At 41.3% G+C, this 16,011-nt stretch overlaps 1 protein-coding gene across 1 annotated transcript; it reads left to right on the top strand.

The window, feature by feature from the left end:
* Positions 1-2,432: 2,432 nt before the first annotated feature.
* Positions 2,433-15,791, top strand: KLF17 (KLF transcription factor 17). Its single transcript, XM_024125227.1, has 2 exons — positions 2,433-2,492; positions 14,682-15,791. Exons 1-2 carry the CDS (start codon positions 2,433-2,435, stop codon positions 15,789-15,791), a joined length of 1,170 nt encoding a protein of 389 aa, XP_023980995.1.
* The last annotated feature ends 220 nt before the right edge of the window (positions 15,792-16,011 follow it).

Here is a 16,011-nt window from a genome sequence, read left to right as displayed (position 1 = left end):
AAGCTCTCTTGTCTATTTGTACCCTGTGTTCTGTCTTTTCTTCACTTATCATAGTTGCTTCTGTAATTTAGCCCTCTCTCTGCTTCAATGTCAGTTTCAAACTCCTTCAAAAAAGTTGTTTACCAGGCAGTGTCTCAGTGTCTCTACCTCATCAGTGCCTGTTCCCTTCTCACCCACTCCAATCAGGCTTCTATCTCCTCTATAATTGCTTTTGTCAAAGTCACTAAGGACCTCCACCTTGTCAAATCTAATAGGCACTTACCTGTTTCTTATCTCAGCAACATTTGGTGCAGTCGAACATTCCCTCTTTTAAATACATGCTTCTCTTGGCTTTTTTGTTTTGTTTTGGCCATGCTGCATGGCTTTCAGGATCCTGGTTCTCTGATCAGGGATCGAACCTGGGCCCCCTGCAATGGAAGCATGGAGTCCTAATCACTGGACCACCAGGGAATTCCCTCTCTTGGCTTCTTGAAATATAATTTCCTGACTTTTCCTCTACTTTTCTGGCTGCTACTTCTCAGTGTCTTTGGATGACCTCACTGTTCTACCTGATCTTAAATGTAGAGGGAACTTGGGTTCTTGTCCTCAGTTTTTCTCTATCTCCCTAGTTGATATCATCCACTCTTCTGGACTTAAAACCACCATCTCTATGCTGACAACACCTAAATTTACATTTACATCCTTGACCTCTCCCTGAGCATATTTAATAGCCATCTCAAAATCAACATGTCTAAAATGGAATTCTTGTTTCAGCTGCCTCCAAATCTCAGATTTCCATCTTTCCATGTTACTAAATTGTAAATTGGTTGCTCCCCCAATAATCTAGGCGTCATCTTTGATTCCTCTTTTCCTCCCAGCCCTTTACCATTCCAATCCATTACCGAGTCCTGACTTTTTAAATTTTAAAATATTCTCTAATGACCACCCCCACCCCCAACCAAACACTGACTTCTCTTTCTTGGAGACCTCCTTTAGCTTTCAAACTGGTGTCCCTGCTGCCTTCTTGTCCATAAGCCTCAAAGGAACGGAATGATTATTTTCTTTTTATTGAGGTATAGTTAATTTACAATGTTGTATTAGTTTCAAGTGTACAGCAAAGAGATTCAGATTCTTTTTCAGATTCTTTTCCATTCCAGGTTTTTACAAGATATTGAGTATAGTTCCATGTGCTATACAGTAGGTCCCTGTCAGATGATTATCTTAAAAACTTAGATCATATCTATTTCCTGCTTAAAATCCTTCAGTGGCTTCCCATCACACTTAGAATAAAATCCAAACTACACTCCATGGTCTCCAAGACGCTGCCCATCTCTGCCCTCATGTCATTCCACTCTCTCCCTATACTCATATCACTGAGGTCACCTGGCTCTCCCATTTCCCCTCTGGCCTGCCAAGCTCTTTCTTGCCCCAGATCCCGCCAATCTTCCTATGGCTGGTTCATTTCAGGCACTTGGTTCTCAGGTGAGCTGTGTCCTGTTTTGTTCTCTCCTCAGTACTCACCACCATCCAAAATTATGTTAACTATTATTATATTCATTTCTTGTCTGCTCATTTAGGATGAAAATTCCCTGAGCGAAAGAACCTTGTTCTGTCTTATTTGCCAGTGTATCCTAATTCCAAAAAATAGTGCCCAACGCACAGTAGGAACTCCCGAAGTATCCTTGAAAAAAGACTTTGTTCCCCGGAGCTCCCAGTCTCCGGTTTGTACACACAAGGTCATCAGTACGTGGCCTATAGTGGAGGAGATCCAGCTTATGGCAAGAACCCCGACCTGGTGGGGTGGTGTTGGAAGCTCTCCTGTTTGCAGAGGCCCTACACCCCGATCTTCTGCTATCTCCAGCCTCTTTCCCTTGTTCCTCCACTCGGAGGTCAACACGGCTGGCCAAAGTCTGAAACTTCGGTGTTCCCCACCCTCACTTGGGCCAAATAAAGATGCTCAGACGGAAGGGTGGATGGGGTAGGTAGGGTAGCGAAGACGTGAGACACAATAAGTGACGAAAGTCTTGAGGTCCCCTATTAGTGACCCTGCTGCGTTTGGTCAGGATCAGCGCGAGGCTGGAGCCCCGCAGGGTGGGGCAGCCGCTGCTGGGTGGGTCGGTGGGTGCGGCCCTTGGCTCCGCCCCCCTGCGCCGTGAGAAGTAGAAGCTGAGAGCGGTGATTGTGGCGTGGTGGTGCCGCGACACCAGACTGCGACGCTCGGCGAGTCTGAGCTCTGTTCAGGTGTGGATCTGGACCCTCGCGCAGGCTCGATGTGCAACCGATCCCAGGTTAAGATGGAGCAGGGAGCCGAGGACCTAAGCCAGTGGCATGGGGCTCCGCACCAGTTCACAGAGGCTACTGAGAAGTCAATGTCCATCTTGGACGTGTCTTCATCTCCCGAAGTGGATCTGGACCCTCGCGCAGGCTCGATGTGCAACCGATCCCAGGTTAAGATGGAGCAGGGAGCCGAGGACCTAAGCCAGTGGCATGGGGCTCCGCACCAGTTCACAGAGGTGAGTCAGGTCGTCAGCCCCAGGGCCCCGCGTGGGGGCTGAGGGCATGGAAGCTGGGGGAGTGGAGGGAAGTAACAATCTGGAGGATTAGGGGTCCGAGGGACAGGTTGGGAAGGGAAAGGATGGAAGATCAAGAACCTAAATCACGCGTCGTTAATTCAGTTAATATTCTTAGCATTGGGTGCTGGGGGTAAAGAAGTTCCAGGTAAATCCTGATAGAGACTTTTGAGTACTCAGGAAAGAAGACAAGGTTAGAAAGTCAGCGGGAAGCAGTCAGGGAGGAAAAAATTACTAATTGGCAGGCCTTTGACAGACCCTGGGAATACAATGGTGAGTTTACCATAAGATAGTTTACCATTTTATTAATAAGTAGCTAAATGATCGGAAGTATATAAATTACTGTAAAGAAGAAATACAGGGGCCACAGAAACGAATAGTAGAGGTGTTTGATCTGATTTAGGAGGTGGAGAAGACAGCTGAGGATTCTGTCTGGGACCAGAGACAACTGGTTAGGTGAAGGGTTAGCAGATCTTGAGACCAGAGACAGAATGCCTCCACCTTGGAGGTAATGAAAGATGGACTGTGAGACCAAGGCCAAGAGACTGATGGGAAAGTGGTCAAGGGGAGGGGAGGCAGGGACCCCAGCACCACCTAAGTCATGCGGGGCTTGAGTTGGCTATTCCAAGAGCAGGGGGAAGCCATTGATGAGTTTAAGCATGATCGATCACAATTAGATTTGTATTTTTAAAAGAGTGCCCCGGGGGGCATGGGCAGAAGTCAAGGCAATAATTAGAAAGCTATCGTGAAAATCCAATCAAAATGGTGGCCTAACTAGAGAGACGGAGAAAACGGAATGGATCTTGCAGATGTGTTGGAGGTAGACACCACAAGAATTGGTAATTACTTGGATCTAGGTGGTGAAGGAGGCATCCAGGACAATTGACCAGATTTCTGGCTTATAAAACTGGATAAGAATAGTGGTGACGTTTTCTGAGAGCAAAGGATGAGAAGGAAAAGGATTAACAGTTTTTTCCCCTGGGGGTAGGTTGAGGGGTGGGTGTGTGAGTAAAGATGATCATGAGTTTTGGACCCAGTCGGATGAAGTGCCTTTGGGCTATCCAAATGGACTGAGTACTAGGCAGCTTGAAGATTCAGAAAAGGTCTGCCCTGGAGCTACTGATTTAAGAATAATTGCCTATAAACAGAAATGGATTCATTAACATGAGAAAGATTGCCCAGAGAGTCCCATAATGCAAAGGGGACTGAGGAGGAGGAAGCCCAGAGAGAAGGAAGGAGAAAAACCAGGCTAGTGTGTCAATGTGTTCCGGAGGCCAAGGGAAGGAAACATTTAAAGAACAATGGCCACTATATGGGAAAAGAATCTAAAAAAGAATGGATATATGTATATGTATAACAGATTCACTTTGCTGAACAGCAGAAACTAACACAACATTGTAAATCAACTATACTTCAATAAAAAATAAAAAAAAAAGAACAATGGCCAGTAGTCTCAGAAACTCATGAGAGGTCAAGCAGGGAGGAATCTGACATGTGTTTGGACTTAATAACATGGAGATCATCAGTGACCTTTATGAAAGCTGTTTCTGTGGAGAGATGGGGGCCAGACTGAACTTGGAGGGGAGGTAGTGGTAAAGATGTGTTTAGACATCTCCAAAGAAGTTTGCCTGTGAAGAATCAGGAAAGTAAAAGGGAGGGAAAAGTGGCTGAGTACCCCCAGAAATACCCATCTAATAGACAGTTATCTGGCACCTATTATGTGCCTAGTTTATCCTAGTTACTGAGCATATAGTGGTGAATAAAATGGACTGTGGGTTTTTGGGTTTTTTAAAAAATTAATTTATTTTTGGCTGCGTTGGGTCTTCGTTGCTGTGCGCCGGCTTTCTCTAGTTGTGGCGGCGGGGGGCTACTCTTCGTTGCGGTGTGCAGGCTTATTGCGGTGGCTTCTCTTGTTGCAGAGCACGGGCTCTAGGTGTGCAGGCTTCAGTAGTTGTGGCACACGGGCTCAGTAGTTGTGGCTCGCGGGCTCTAGAGCACAGGCTCAGTAGTTGTGGCGCATGGGCTTAGTTGCTCCATGGCATGTGGGATCTTCCCGGACCAGGGCTTGAACCCATGTCTCCTGAATTGACAGGAAGATTCTTAACCACTGTGCCACCAGAAAGTCCCGATAATTTCTTAATATCATCTATTCAGTTCCCCTAGTTGTCCCTAAAATGTCCTTTCCAGCTGTTATGTCCAAACCAGGATCCAATTTAAGACCACGTGCTGCATCTGGTTATTATGTCTCTTGAGTCTCTTTGAAATTAGAAAAGTTTTCTTTTTTCCTGACTGATTTCCATCATTCTAACTTTTGTCTTGTAAAATATTCCATCTCGTGAATTTATCAGATTGCTTTCTCGTGGTATGATTTAGCTTGATCTATCTCTTGTATTCCCTCTAAATCAGAAGTTAGATCTTAAAGCTAATTGGATTCCTTATTTGGCGTAAGGATGTCTCATAGGTATGATAGGCTTCATCTTGCATTACATCAGGAGACACATTTGACTCCCCACATTTGGTGACATTAGGCGTGGCGCTTGAATTAGGGTAGCGAAAAGCCTCATTGATCTCTCTATTCAAACTTATATTTTAGCCTCGTGGTCAGAAAGTAATCTATGTAATGTTACCTTGGATACATGCAAATGTCCAGTTCCCCACTAATCATTCACTTATGGGTTTGAACCAAATATTAATTTTTCCTTAATCAGAAGTTTCCTTTGAGGTTGTAAAACAATTTTCAATTCCATCATTCCTTCTACATGTATTTGTATTCTTCTGTAAAGTAGAATTTTTCTTAAACAACTGGAATCATTGGGTGAATTTGAAATAACAGTTTCCTATTGGGCAGAATAAATGCTTCTTTCACTTCAATTCACAATGTTCAAAGCTGGAATAATAGCTGACCCTTTGTCACTTTTGGCTCATGAATTTTCATAGATTCAATATATTAAAACCAACAATCATTCTTTTTGATTCTCGAATTGTCACAAATTTGGCCAGTGGGAACCGCTTCTGTACCCTCCCCCCTTTTTATACAATTAGTTTAAGTATTTCTTTCTTTTTTTTACTTATTCTATTTATTTTTGGCTGCATCAGATCTTAGTTGCACGGGCTCTTTGTTGTGGTGTGCAGGCTTCTCTCTAGTTGTGGCGTGCGGGTTCCAGAGTGTATGGGCTCTGTAGTTTGCAGCACACAGGCTCTCTAGTTGAGGTGTGTGAGCTCAGTAGTTGCAGCGCACCGGCTTAGTTGCCCCACAGCATGTGGGATCTTAGTTCCCTGACCAGGGATCAAATGCACATCCCCTGCACTGTAAGGCGGATTCTTTACCACTGGACCACCAAGGAAGTCCCTCTGTGCCCCTTTTTAAACATTTTAAAAATTGTGGTAAAATCTGTATAACATAAAAATATCAGTATAGCTATGTTTAAGTGTATAGTTCAGTGGCATTAAACACATTCACATTATTGTGTAACCATTGCCACCACCCATCTCCAGAACTTTTCTCATCTTCCCAAACTGAAATTTCCGTAATCATTAAAATAGTAACTTCTCAGTTTTCCCTCCGCCCACCCTCCACCCAGTCCTTGGCGATCACCATCCTACTTTCTGTCTCCTTGAATTTGACTTCCTTAAGTATCTCATAAATAGAATCATACATTATTTGTTTATTTTGACCGGCTTATTTCACATGGCTTAATGTCTTAATGTTGAAGCATGTGTCAGAATTTCCTTCCATTTTAAGGCTGAATGATATTCTACTGTAGGTATATACCAGATTTTGTTTATCTGTTGATGGACACTTGGGTTGCTTCCACATTTTGACTATTGTGAATAATGCTGCTCTGAACATGGGTGTACAAATGTCTCTTCCAGTCCCTGCTTTCAGTTCTTGTAGGTATATACCCAGAAGTGGGATTACTGGGCATATAGTAATTCTATTTTAATCTGTTGAGGCAGCACCACGCTGTTTCTATAGCAGCACACCATTTTAACATTCCCACCAGCAGTGCAAGGGTTCCAATTTATCCACATCTTGCCAACACTTTTTTAAAAAATAATAATCATTTTAGTGGGTGTGAAGTGATATTTCATTGTGGTTTTGATTTGCCTTTCCCTAATGGTTAATGATGTTGAGCATCTATGTCTTTGGAGAAAAGTCTATTTAAGTCCTTTGCCCGTTTTTTAATTGGGTTTTTATGGTAAATTTTAGGAGTTCTCTATATAGCTTAGATATTAATCCCTTACCAGATATGCGATTTGCAAATGTTTTCTCCCATTCTGTGGGTTGCCTTTACATTCTGTTGGTAGTGTCTTTTGATGCACAAAAGTTTTAAATGTTGATGAACTCAATTTTGTCTATTTTTTCTTTTGTTACCTGTGCCTTATAGTAAGTTTTGAATCAGGAAGTGTGAATTTTCCAATTTTGTTCTTCCTTTTCAGGACTGCTTTTGGCTATTTGGGATTCCATATGAATTTCCGGGTGGATTTTTCTAGTTTTGCAAAAAATGAATTTTGATAGGGATTGCTTTGAAACTGGATATTGCTTTGGGCAGATTATTTCTTCCCATTTTAAAAAATGTCCTTAATTTCCTTCAGCAGTGTTTTATAGTTTTCAGTGATATAGTTTCAGTTAAACTCTGGTTATTTCTGAGTGATTATTTTTGATGCTATTGTAAATTGCATTGTTTTCCTAATTTCCTTTTTAGATTGTTCATTGCAGTGTATAGAAACACAATGGATTTTTGTGTCTTGAATTTGTATACTGCTACTTTGCTTAATTTGTGTATTAGTTCTAACAGGTCTGTGGGTCTGTGTATGTAATCTTTAGGATTTTCTACATATGAGTGTATCATCTGGGAACAGAGACAGTTTTACTTCTTTTCCAGTTTGGATGCCTTGTACTTGTTTTTCTTGCCTAGTTGCTCTGGCTAGAACTTCCAATGCAATGTGAATAGAAGTTGTGGAGGCAGGCATCCTTGCCTTTTTTCTGATCTTAGAGGAAAAGCATTCAGTCTTTCACCATTGAGTGTGATGTTAGCAGTGGGTTTTTCATAAATGTCCTTTATCATGTTGGAAATTTCTTTCCATTCCTATGTTTTTTAGTGTTTTTTTAAAATCATGAAAAGGTATTGGATTTTTCAAATGCTTTTTTCTGCATCAATTGAGATGATGTGTTTTTTCACCTTTATTTTTCTTATGTCGTATGTTACGTTGATTGCATTCCTGGGATAAATCCTACTTGGTTATGTTGTATAATCTGCTTAATATGCTGGTGGATCTAGTTTGCTACTTTTTTTTTTTTTTAAGGATTTTTGCATCTATATTCATAAAAGATGTTGGTCTATAGTTTTCTTTACTTGTGATGTCTTTGTCTGGCTTTGGTATCAGGGCAATGCCCAGCTCATGGCATGGATTAGGGAGTGTTCCCTTCTCTTAGATTTTTTGTTAGAATTCAAGAAGCATTGACAGTCTTCTTTTAAGAGTTTAGTAGGATTCAACATGAAGCCATCATGTAAAGAAACTTTCTCTGTCCTGGAAGCTTTTGATTACTGATTCAGTCACCTTACTAGTTGTGGGTCTATTCAGATTTTCTATTTTTTCATGATTCAGTGTTGGTAGATACTGTTTTTCAATGATTTTATCCATGTCATTTAGGTTATCCAATTTGTTGGCATGCACCTGTTCATAGTACTCTCTTATAATTCTTTTCATTTCTATAGAATTGGTAGTAATGTCTTCACTTTCATTTCTGCTATTAGTAATTTGAGTCCTCTTTTTCTTGGTCAGTCTAGCTAAAGGTTTGGCAATTTAGTTAATCTTTCCAAAGAACCAACTTTTGGTTTCATTAATATTTCTCTAATATTTCCTTCTGCTAACTTTGGGTTAGTTTGGTTTTTTTTTTTCCTAGTTCCTTAAGGTGTAAAGCTAGGTTGTTGGTTTGAGATCTTTTAAAATTATAAGCATTTACAGTTATAAATTCCCTCTTAGCCCTGCTTTTGCTGTACCTGGTAAGTTTTTCAATGTTGTTTTCATTTTCATTTGTCTCAAGTATTTTCTAATTTCCCTTGTGATTTCTTTTTTGACCTATTGGTTGTTTTATTATTATTATTTTTAACCTATTGGTTGTTTAAGACCATGTTGTTTAATTCCACAGATTTGGAGATTTTCCAGCTTTCCTGCCATTATTGATTTTTAAATATCTTTCAAAATTTCTTAAGCCTTAATTTGTGACCTAATATATGATCTATTCTGGAGAAGAATGTACCATGTGCACTTGAGAAGAATGTGTATCCTGTTGTTGTTGAGTAGAGTGTTCTGTATATGTTTGTTATATCTAGTTGGTTTATGTGTTGTTCAAGTTCTCTGTTTCCCTACTTATCTTCTGTGTGGTTGTTCTAGTCTTTATTTAAAGTGGGGTATTGATATCTCCAACTCTTACTTGGAACTGTTTATTTGTCCCTTCAGTTCTGTCAGTTTTGGCTTCAGATATTTTGATGGTCTATTATTATGTGTAAATGTTTATCATTGTTTATCTTTTTTGCTGTATTGAACCTTTTATTAATATATAATATCCTTTGTCTCTTGCAACTTTTTTTGATTTAAAGTCTATTATGTTTGATAGCCACGCCCACTCTTTTGTTTACTAGTTCCATGGAATATCTTTTCACTTTCAGCCTATTTTTGTCTCTGGATCTAAAGTAATCTCTTGTAAACAACATATAATTAGATAATGTTTCTTTTACTCCATTTTTCCAATCTCTGTCTTGATTGGAGAGTTTAAACCATTTATATTTAAAGTAATTAATGATAAGGAGAGACTTCTGTCATTTTGCTCTTTGTTTTCAATATGGCTTTTAGCTTTTCTTGTCCCTTGTTTCCTGTATTATACCTTTTGTGTTTAGTTGATTTTTTTTTTGTAGTGAAACTTTATTTCTCTTCTCATTTCCTTTTGTATATATTCTATAACTATTTTCTTTGTGTTTACTATGGGGATTACATTTAACATTCCCAAATTATAATATTCTAATTTGAATTTATACCACTTTAATAAGATAAAAAAAAATCCCCATCCAGTTCTGTCCCCACTCCATTTCAGTTATTAATGTCACAAAGTTACATATTTATGCATTGAGTGTCCAAAAATATAGACTAATAATAGTTTTTTAAAATGCATTAGTGTCTAAGAAAACTGTGTTCCTTCATTCTCACTCTCACACACTTCGGACATCATGCATGTGGGTTTTCTGCACCAAGAAGCTCTGACACTAAGTGCTTGGAATTAGTGCCCAATCCCACGGGTTAAGGGCTTAATCCCACAGACTGCCCCCTACCCCCTGCTTCAGACCCCAATCATAAGTCCAGGTTGTCACCTGGGCTTCTGACCAACTGGCTGTAAATCGGGGCCAGTTTCTATGACCTCCTCCTCAGATTTGATAATTTTCTAGAGCAGCTCACAGAACCCCGGAAAAGTTTACTTACTATTGCTGATTTATTACAAATGATATTTTAAAGAATACAATTGAACAGCCAGATAAAGAGATAGATGGGGGTGAGGTATGGGAAAGGGGCACAGAGCTTCCATTCCTTCTCTGGGCACAGCACCCTCCTAGCACCTCCATGTGTTCAACAACCCAGAAGCTCTCTGAATTCTGTACTTTGGGGATTTTTATGGGGGCTTTATCATGTAGACATGATCAGTTATTAACTCATTTTCTAGCCCCTCTCCCCTCTCTGGAGAATGAGGGATAGGGCCAAAAATTCCAAGCTTCTAATCATGGCTTGGTCTTTCTGGTGACCAGCCCCTATCCAGGAGCTCACCAAGAGTCACCTCATTAGAACAAAAGATGCTCTTATCATCCAGGAAATTCCAAGGAATTTAGGAGCTCTGTGTCAGGAACTGAGGCAAAGACCAATATACTGATTTCTTATTCCACCATTAGTCTCTCAAATCATGTAGAAAACAAAAAGTGGAGTTACAAATCTAGTACAATAAGACCAGTTTTTATAGTTGTCCATATATTTGCCCTTACTAGAAATCTTTATTTCTTCAGATAGTTTTGAGTTAATGTCTAGTGTTCTTTCATTTTGACCTGAAGGACCCCACTACCATTTCTTGCAGGGCAGTTCAGGTCTAATGACATTAAACTCCTCCAGCATTTGTTTATCTGGGAATGACTTAATTTCTCCTGCATATTTGAAGGACAGCTTTGCCAGATGTAAGATTCTCGGTTAGACAGTTTCTTTCAGCATTTTGAATATATCAGCCCACCGCCTTTTGACATCTAAGGTTTCTGATGAGAAATCTGCTGATAATCTTATTTGGGATCCCATATATATGATGAGTTACTTCTTTCTTGCTGCTCTCAAGATTCTTTTTGTCTTTGGCCAGTTTTGATTATAATGTGTCTCAGTGTGGATTTCTTTGATTTTATCCTATTTGAAGTTCATTGAGCTCCTTGGAGGTCTATATTCATGTCCTTCATCACATTTGAGGTGTTTTCACCCACTATTTTTTCAAGCAATCTCTGACCCTTTCTCTCTCTCTTCTAGGACTCCCACGGTGCATATGATGGTCTGCTTGAAGTTGTCCCACAGGTCATTTAGGCACTCTGTTCAGTTTTCTTCAATCTTTTTTCTTCTTGTTCCTTAGCTTGACAACTTCAATTGTACTATCTTCAAATTAGCTGATTCTTCTGTCTACTCAAATCTGCTTTTGAATCCCTCTAGTCAGTTTTTCATTTTAGTTATTATATTTTTCAGCTCCACAATTTCTTTTTTTAAAAATAAATTTATTTATTTTTGGCTGCATTGGGTCTTCATTGCTGCACGTGGGCTTTCTCTAGTTGTGGCGAGTGGGGGCTACTCTTCGTTGCGGTGTGCTGGCTTCTCATTGTGGTGGCTTCTTTTGTTGTGGAGCACAGGCTCTAGGTGCGCAGGCTTCAGTAGTTGTGGCACGTGGGCTCAGTAGTTGTGGCTCGTGGGCTCTAGAGTGCAGGCTCAGCAGTTGTGGCACACGGGTTTAGTTGCTCCGCGGCATGTGGGATCTTCCCAGACCAGGGCTCAAACCCGTGTCCCCTGCATTGGCAGGTGGATTCTTAACCACTGTGCCACCAGGGTGCCCAGAATTTCTTTTTAGTTTCTTTTTAGGTTTTCTATCTCTTTATCAAAATTTCCATTTTGTTCATACATCATTTTTGTGACTTTGCCCACATCTTCTTTTAGCTGTTTGAGCATCTTTAAGACAGACAGTTTTAAATTCTTTGTGAGGTAAGTTCATCATTTGGTCTTTCTTAGACATTTCTGTTTATTTTTTTTTTCCCTTGAATGGGCCATACATTTCTGTCTTTTTATGACTTGTGATTTTTTTTGTTGTTGTTGAAAACTTGAATCTTATAATGTAGAAACTCTGGAAATCCAATTCTTCCTCTTCTTCAGGGTTTGCTGTTTTGTTTTTTTATAGCTTATTTAAATTGATGTATGTTGTCTCTGTGCCAGCATCAGCCTGAGAGGTAAACTTAAGGTTTTCTTAGATCTTTTATGAGCCTGCATCTTTACTTGGGTATGTGTGGTGACTTTCCAAATTTTCTAGTATATGTGGTTACTTTTGAATATACTAGTTCTTAAATGTCTGGTTCCCAAAAGGTGAAAAAGGAAAAATGAAGGGGGAAAGAAACAGGCACCGGGGACTTCCATGGCAGTCCAGTGGTTAAGACTCCGTGCTTCCACTTCAGGGGGCACGTGTTCCATCCCTAGTCAGGGGACTAAGATCCCATATACCATGCAGCACAGCCAAAAAAGAGAGAGAGAGAGAGAGAGAGAGAGAGAAACAGGTGCTAGTCCTTTTAAATACCCTGGAAGTCCTGTCATTTGGAGGAGGAGAGGTTTGTGACAATGGTAGTGGCAGTTGCGACAATGGCTTCCCACCTCTGTCTGCTCGTCATGATCAGAAGCAGCAATTAGTGATAACACAGATTACTCAATATTTGGAGCACAAGGTTTTCATTGCCCACTCTGGCTCCCACAGGTCCAGAAATGTGTGCACAGCTTCCTGGTATGGGACCCGGGGTGTTTTGGGATAGTCACTACCTACCTAAGAGCTGAAACTGACTGAAATTAACTGCAGTTTACCTTCCAAGCCTTCCCTTGGAAGTCACAAGCATTTAATTGACTCTGTTGTTCCAAAGTAATTACAAAAGGCAAATTCTGCAGGTGTAATTGTTATCTTGGTGGGGACATGGATTCCTGGTGCTTCCTACTCTATCATATTCCCTGGTGTCACTTCCTGTGTCCTTTTGACACAGTCCTAATAATCTTGGGAAGTTCCCTTATTTTCTGGCACAGTAAGATGCACCAGGCTCACTTATTCATTCCTTCTTCCAGACTTGGAGTCAGGAAATACTCCAAGGATGATTCTTCCTTTTAGTAAGGAATGGAATTAAAGGCCAAAATCTGAGCATGAGGGGTTTGTGTTTGTATAAAATATTTCCTATTTAAATATAGCAGTATTTTTTAAATATAGCATTATTTTTATTTCTGATTTTTATAATTTCACTTATGCTGAATATCCTGATTTCTCACAGTATTGTTTTAAAACCATTTTATTATGAAAAATAGCCCTCAAACAGAAAAGTGAATATAAGTACACAGCTTAATGGATTATTACAAAATAAAGACCTTTGAAGCATTGTTAGCACTTCAGAAGCCCCTACAGTTTCCCTTATTGCCCCCTTCCCTCCCCTCTAATATTACTCATAGCCTATTGTCTGGACATAACTTCTTTGAATTCCTCTATTTCTGCCCTTTGGTGTTCCTGTAATTGGTAAAAGCCACAATTGCTTTCTTAAGTTTTGCTTTCTTTTCTTTTTTTTAAATTTGTGTTTGAATGTTGTTAAATTTTTCCTTGATCTTTTTTAAAAATAAATTTATTTATTTATTTAGCTATTTATTTATTTTTGGCTGCATAGGGTCTTCGTTGCTGTGCTGTCTCTAATTGCAATGAGCAGGGGCTACTCTTCGTTGCAGTGCGCGGGCTTCTCATTGCTGTGGCTTCTCTTGTTGCAGAGCACAGGCTCTAGGCGCACGGTCTTAAGTAGTTGTGGCACGCAGGCTCAGTAGTTGTGGTGCATGGGCTTAGTTGCTCCGCGGCATGTGGGATCTTTGATGTTTTAGTATCTTCTATGGATACTGTATTTTACTCATGTTTTGGTTTTCATGTTTAAATGGATTGGTCTTTTCTGGATCCTCTCAGATGGGAAATTATAGGGTAGTATTCCCAATTTCTCAGCTCAAGAGCTCTCTCTCTACTGCTACAGTAATTGACAACTTTAAAAAGTATGATTCTTGGATCCTGTCCTGTTTCAAGAAGTTCTACCACCAATCTCTTCTTTTTTCCCTTGACTTCCAAGACAGTACCCCACCCTTTTAAAAAGTTTTTTTAAAAGTCTGCCTCTTTTCTTTACCTCCTCCAATGCTTGATCTCACACCTGCCCACAGCATTCCCACTCAGGTGAGAGCCTCTTCTGTAGGTAAATATTTGTGAATGGTTTCTAAGTTTTGCCAAAGCCAAGACTAACCGAACCCTCCATTCTTCTTACCTTTATGGCTTTCTGAACCTGTTCTGCTGGTTTGGGATGATCTTTCACCCTCACACTTAAACATAATCTGAAATTTGAGGGTTTTCTCAGTTTTGCTGAAAGTACAGGTTGTAGAATATTTTATTTGCTCTTTGTGCTTTTTTTGAAATAAAACCAAAAACATGCCCAGCAAGAAAAGTGGCATGAGTCACATCTAGATTTCCACCATGCTTCTATCAGCCAGACTTGCATTTTGTTTATTTATTTATTTATTTATTGGCTGCACTGCATGGCACGGGGCATCTTAGTTCCCCAACCAGGGATGGAACCTGCACCCCCTGCAGTGGAAGCACAGAGTCTTAACCACTGGACAGCCAGGAAAATCCCCCAGGCTTGCATTTTAGAAAGCCCAAACTGGAGAATGGCCTGGAGGTGGGATAATTTAGAGGCAAGAGATGATAGAGGCCTGGATTAGGGTGGGGTCTGGAAATGGGAAGAAGGGACATGTGGAACTGGAATTTGAGCTAATGTGAATTTCACCTGACTTTCTTTTTCTAAGGATACTGAGAAGTCAATGTCCATCTTGGACGTGTCTTCATCTCCCGGAAGCAGTGGAGTGCACACCTCTTGGAACCACGGCCCATCAGGCATTCAACGCATCCCTCAGTGCATAGAGCTGGAGACGACCTCCTTGGTCTCTGCTGAGGCACCCAGGCAGAACGCCAGTGAAATGGGTCCACACTTCAGTATGTTGCCGCCTGACCACGGTGTGAGCTACTGCCCCCAAGTGACTTTCACTCCTTCCCAGATGATTTACACTGAGGGAATGTCTCCTTCCCAGACAGGAATGATGATTTTCAAGGGGCCCCAGGCAATGCCCTTAGGAGAGCCCAGTATTCCAGGGGTGGCCACGACCTTTGGTGGGAATCTAAGGATGTCCCCCAATGGGCCGCCAGTCTCACCTGCCAGTGGAATCCCAATGATGTCCCACATCAGAATGCAAACTATGCCTTATTCTGGCCTCCCAACAGTAACTTCTAATGGAGGCCCTTTAACACCTAAAACATTATTGGATCCAACCATGCCTTCCACTGAGGCCCTGGCAATGCTCCGCTCTTTGGATCAGATGTTGCCCCCTAGAAACCCCCACAACTATGGGATGCCCCCAGCTGGATCACCATTATTGCTGGCTTTGGAATCCCAGGGCTCTTTTGTGAGCCAGCCAGTCTCCCAGGAAGACCCCTTCCTACCTAAGCAGCCCTTACCTGCTCCACGGAGAGCAGAGCAGTACTCCGGGGCCCAGGAAAGGGCTCCCAGGAGGAGATCCCCAGTTTCAAGGCCTTACCGCCGTGACTATGAGAACTGTGAAAAAGCTTACACTAAGCACTCCCACCTCGTGAGTCACCAATGCAAACACACAGGTGAAAGGCCCTATAAATGCATGTGGGAAGCCTGTACTTGGTCCTTCTTCCGTTCTGATGAACTTAGAAGACATGCTCGGATACACACCAAATACCGACCACATAAATGTGACCACTGCGGCCGACAGTTCATGAGATCTGACCATCTCAGGCAACACCAAAAGACTCATATGCGGGTGCCAACATCCCCAGACCCACCGGCTGACAGTGGACATATGGCTGGTCCTCCTCCTGCTCCTGGTCTTTAGGTCAATCTGCTCTTCCCCTCATTTTGGCTTCTCTGCCCAGATCTTGCCTGCCTCTGACCTGCTAGTCTCTTTGGTAGGTATAGGTTTTGATGAAGACAGAAAGATTATGAGGCAGTGTGGAAGCCCATATGAGCTCTGGACCTAGTCGGGGCTCCTCAAAAACTGTCTTGGGTGTCCTCACATCTCTGGGGCCACCTACTTTTGTGCCAAGTTCAGCCAC

The sequence above is a fragment of the Physeter macrocephalus genome, chromosome 3 (genome assembly GCF_002837175.3).
Source record: "Physeter macrocephalus isolate SW-GA chromosome 3, ASM283717v5, whole genome shotgun sequence".
NCBI lineage: Eukaryota > Metazoa > Chordata > Mammalia > Artiodactyla > Physeteridae > Physeter > Physeter macrocephalus.
This window is presented reverse-complemented; position numbering and strand designations above follow the sequence as displayed.

Excerpts from the sequence above, each read along its gene's own strand:
- KLF17 (XM_024125227.1), top strand. The coding sequence starts at position 2,433 with ATGGAGCAGGGAGCCGAGGACCTAAGCCAGTGGCATGGGGCTCCGCAC. Across the intron at positions 2,493-14,681 it reads CTCCGCACCAGTTCACAGAG|GATACTGAGAAGTCAATGTC; the intron begins GTGAGTCAGGTC and ends TCTTTTTCTAAG.